The 4,050-nt window shown below is 66.2% G+C and overlaps 1 protein-coding gene across 1 annotated transcript in view; it reads right to left on the bottom strand.

The window, feature by feature from the left end:
• Positions 1 to 2,284: 2,284 nt before the first annotated feature.
• Positions 2,285 to 4,050, bottom strand: part of EMIHUDRAFT_457972 (hypothetical protein) — a gene marked incomplete at both ends in the record, with an annotated part of 8,762 nt that continues 6,996 nt past the window's right edge. Inside the window, 9 exons of the mRNA XM_005775926.1 lie at positions 2,285 to 2,495; positions 2,551 to 2,686; positions 2,841 to 2,897; positions 2,969 to 3,137; positions 3,215 to 3,228; positions 3,300 to 3,422; positions 3,498 to 3,559; positions 3,607 to 3,737; positions 3,921 to 4,010. Coding sequence (XP_005775983.1) covers positions 2,285 to 2,495; positions 2,551 to 2,686; positions 2,841 to 2,897; positions 2,969 to 3,137; positions 3,215 to 3,228; positions 3,300 to 3,422; positions 3,498 to 3,559; positions 3,607 to 3,737; positions 3,921 to 4,010 — 993 coding nt within the window. The remainder of the gene's footprint in view (positions 2,496 to 2,550; positions 2,687 to 2,840; positions 2,898 to 2,968; positions 3,138 to 3,214; positions 3,229 to 3,299; positions 3,423 to 3,497; positions 3,560 to 3,606; positions 3,738 to 3,920; positions 4,011 to 4,050) is intronic.

The following is a 4,050-nucleotide window of genomic DNA, read 5'->3' as shown; positions in this document are numbered from 1 at the left end:
GGTCGAGCACGCACCTCGCGCCCACGAGCTCGCCGGCCGCGCCGGCTCGGCGGAGATGCCCGCGCTCATGCGGAGCGCCACGTCGCTGTTGCAGCAGACGCTGCCGGGCGCGTACGGCGTGTGCGCAGACGACGAGACGGCGCTCATCGACGACGAGGCGTTCAACGTGGAGGCGCACGAGGCGCTCGAGTCGGCCGTCCAGGCGCTCGGGTACTACACGTGCGCGGTCAAGGAGGCGCGCAAGTCGCTCATGCCCGCCGAGCCGCTGCTGCAGCTCATCGAGAAGCTCGAGGTGGCGCAGGCGCGCGTCAACAAGCTCACGGCCAAGACGATCGAGGCGGCACGCGCGGCGGCGGCTGCGCCGCACGCGGCGGCTGCGCCGCGCGCGGCGGCTGCGCCGCCGGCTGCGCCAGCGGCGCCAGCACGCGCCGCGCGCTCGCCTTCGAATGGGCGCACGCCTGACGCCCCGGCGGCGGCATCTCCAGCGGCGTCTGGCTCGCGCTCGACGCGCAGCTCGCCAGCTGCATCCGACAAGGCGCTCGGCAAGCGGAAGGCACGCAAGTAGAGACCTGTGTAGCTTCCTCTTTTCTCTTATAACCTTCCTTTTCCTTTCCCATCCCTTCCCGGCCTCCGGCCGGCGCCTGCGGCGCCGGTCTTTTTTTTCTTTTTCTCGCAACACTGTAAAAAAAATGCCCAAATCGCCTCTATTTTGTGCGCCTCCGGTGGCAGGTCTAGCCGGGCCCTCTCTTTGTGTCTGTGTGTCGCTCGTGCGTGTCGTCATCATCTGTCCCGCGTCCAGCGGGAGCGCAAACAGCTGTAACCGTCGACAGGAGCACGCCAAGGCCGCCACTCATGCCGGGGCCTCGAGGCAGCAAACGCGCTCTTGCGATGGTCTGCGGCGCAGGCTGGAGCCCCGCGACAGAGCCGAAGAAGCTGCGGCCCGGCAGCAGCCACGCCGAAGCGCCGCAGCACAATGTGCGATGTGCGGGCCCGGCAGTCCAGTTAGACGCGAAGGCTGCTTCCAAGACGGCAGCCTCGGGTCACGAGGGACCGAACGTGCCGCTTGCGACGCCGCCGCGCCGTCCTTTGGCACCACCGCCAAACGGCCCTTGCTCCTCCGAGACACGCGCCGCAGAGACGCGCTTGTCGCCGCCAAAGCAACAGCAGCAGCAGTGGCAGCGAGACTTAACGTCGGCAGTGCGGTCTCGCCGCAGCCCAGCCGCCGCTCGCCTTGCCCTGGCCAGGCGGCCGAGCAGGCGGTGCCCGCAGCCGAGGCAGATCAGCGGGATGGGCTCGAGCGGGCGCCGCCGCCCCCTGGCGCCGCGCCCGCGAAGGAGCCTGCAAAGGCGGGGGCGATCGGCGAGGCGGCGGCGCTCGCGTCTTGCAGATGTTCACACTTGGCCCGCTCTCGCGTGCTGGCAACGTTCTGACAGTACCCTACCCACAAAAGTGTTCTGACAGCGTTCTGACAGCGTTCTGACAGCGTTCTGACAACGTTCTGACAGTGTTCTGACAGCCGTTCTGACAGCTTTTTGACGGTAATTTACAGTTAAGACTCACCATCTGGTCTGAATAGAGGAGAGCGATGTCAGTGTTGGTTACAGCAGAAAGGTTCCTTAATTCGCTCCACTACAAAAAAAGTCCGGTGGGGAACCGACATCATGGCCCCGAATGCCGTGCTCTCTAGGAAAGGTGCGGGAGCTCCACAAACCAGGTTGTCGCCGCCCTCCTCGCACCTCTTCCCAACGTTCCCTCGGCGGCCGATGCCGTCCGCTCCGGCTCCCCAGTCCCCGGGTCTGCCCTGCTCTCGTCTGCGCTAGTTTCTGCTTCGTCACCACCGGCGTCTCTCCTCTTCCTTCTCCCCTTCTTGTATGCTTTGCACGTCAGCTCCATGCATGGGATCTCGGATATTTTTTTGTAGGCACCGGAACGCCAAAAAACTAGTTTGTCTTCGGTCTTCGCGAGGGAAAAGTAATCCGAGCAAACCCGCGGCCGCAACGCAATGAATTAAAAGGCGCGGTTTTCGAGGGGAATCTGGAGAATCTGGGAATCCCTGCTCACCACGGATCCCCACACCTCATCGAGAAACTTGGCACTCCAAGACAAACTACATGACATGTACATGTAGTTTCAGAAGGCACAAAAGATATGGCATTGCAGGCCATTTAGGGCCCCTTAGACGGTCACTGGAGTGGCCAAAATCCCCACTGGGCCGGGAACAACCTTCACGTTTGACAGCTCTACGCAGAATTAACTAAATCCATCGCATCCAGCTCCGTCCCACTCAATCGCGCGCGGGCATCAGCATGAGTGGCAAGCGCGGGAAGGGCGGCTGGTTGTTGTAGAGCAGCTCGCGCAACCCGTTGGAGCGCCAGACCTGCTGCAGCTCGCGCAGCCGGCCAGGCGCAAGGAGGAGGGGGCGGCCGCGGCTCAAATTGCGGTCCTCCTCGCCGTGCACGTCCAGGTAGAGCGAACCCCACCAGCAGTGCTGCCGCCTACCGCCGCAATCAACGACGAGGTCGGTGCGACCGCTCCACGCCTCGACGGCACCGCGCCGCGAGCAGCCGCCCGATCACGAGCAGCGTGGTCGTCGTCCGCACAACCACAAAAGCGCACGCGCCGTGCCCGCAGCTCGCCGCGTGCTGCACAACCTCGTCGTCCCCGCCGGAGCGGCAGCACTGGCCGCCTGATCGGGCATGCGAGGGGACGTGTCGCGGACGTGTCGAGGACACGCCGCCGGAGCGGCAGCACTGGCCGCCTGTGCAGTGTCTAGGAAGTGTCTAGGAAGTGTCTAGGAAGTGTCTAGGAAGTGTCTAGGAAGTGTCTCCAGCACAGGCCGCCTGTGCAGACGATGGCACCGCAGAGCAGGCAGACGGCGGGCTGCTTCGGGCAAGTGCCTAATTAACAACTCTTCTCGTTAAGAGGCCATTGCTGATAAGCAGGGGCGGGCTGCTTCGGGCGGGTGTGCCGCAGACGGAGCAGCGGCGGTGGATGTACATGTTGTACAGCTGCGAGTACGAGGGGGGCAGCTCGAGGAAAGGAGAGGTGCCGCACCCGCCGAGCGGCCCTCCGCCGCACGCGGGCGCCGCGCAGACGAGGGCGGCGCTGCCCGCGTCGAACGAGTGCAGCACGGGCACCTACGTAGGACATGTCTCGGACATGTCGCGGACGTGTCCCGGGCATGTGCAGCGTCGAACGAGTGCAGCACGGGCACCGCGCGGAGGGAGCCTGTTCACAGCCAGAGGGAGTGAAGGAGAAAGAGCGCAGCGCGGGACGCTGCGCAGGGAGGGCGGTCGTGCCGCCGCTTCCCACGCCCGCACGCAGCATCGCGCAGAGGTCATGGGCGACGGAGCGCAGCAGGTCCAGCGGCGGAGGCAGCTGCAGCCGCGAGGCGAGCCGCGCGTACTCGTCGCCCTCTTCTCCTGATGGAGCGATTGTTGAAGACGGATGGGCGACAGGTGAACGAGAGATGATCGAGTCTCGTGGGCGCTCGCTGCCTTGGGAGGTGGAGGCGGAGGGAGGCAGCAGACCGCACGCCGTGCCGAGGACGAGGGCGCTCCTGCTCACAGCAGGAGGTGTGAAGAGACGCCGTTCACAGCGGGGCACTGCCACGCTCCAGAAGCGCTCCTCAGCAGCGGCGTCAGGGCGGCGCGAAGGGCGCCCTCCCAGCCGCCCCCGAAGGCGGCGGCGGCGGCGGGCCAGGACTGGGCAGCAGAGCGGAGGCTGGCCAGAGGCGCCTGCGTGTGAACCCTCCGAGAAGGTTCAGAGAGGTGGGGGCCGTGACTGGCAGCGAGAGGCGGGCGCGAGACGCGCCGGGCCGAGCCGAGCCGACTGCCAGCGGCGGAGAGGCCGCCAGTCGGACTGCTCGTCGGCGCGGCTGAGGCGCATCGGCTCCTATTGTGAGGACTGCGCCGGTCCACCGCCTGCTGGTCTGCTTCTTTGTCTCCCTTCTCGCGGACGATCTGGGCCGTGTCGAGCCGCACGCGGTAGGGCACGCCCCCCACCGACACCTGATCACGAGGGCAGGTGTGAAGCCCCCCCCCCCCCCCC

The sequence above is a fragment of the Emiliania huxleyi genome, assembly GCF_000372725.1.
Source record: "Emiliania huxleyi CCMP1516 unplaced genomic scaffold EMIHUscaffold_289, whole genome shotgun sequence".
Lineage (NCBI taxonomy): Eukaryota > Haptophyta > Isochrysidales > Noelaerhabdaceae > Emiliania > Emiliania huxleyi.
Note: the sequence above shows the minus strand (reverse complement) of the source record. Positions and strands in the feature narration are given on the sequence as shown.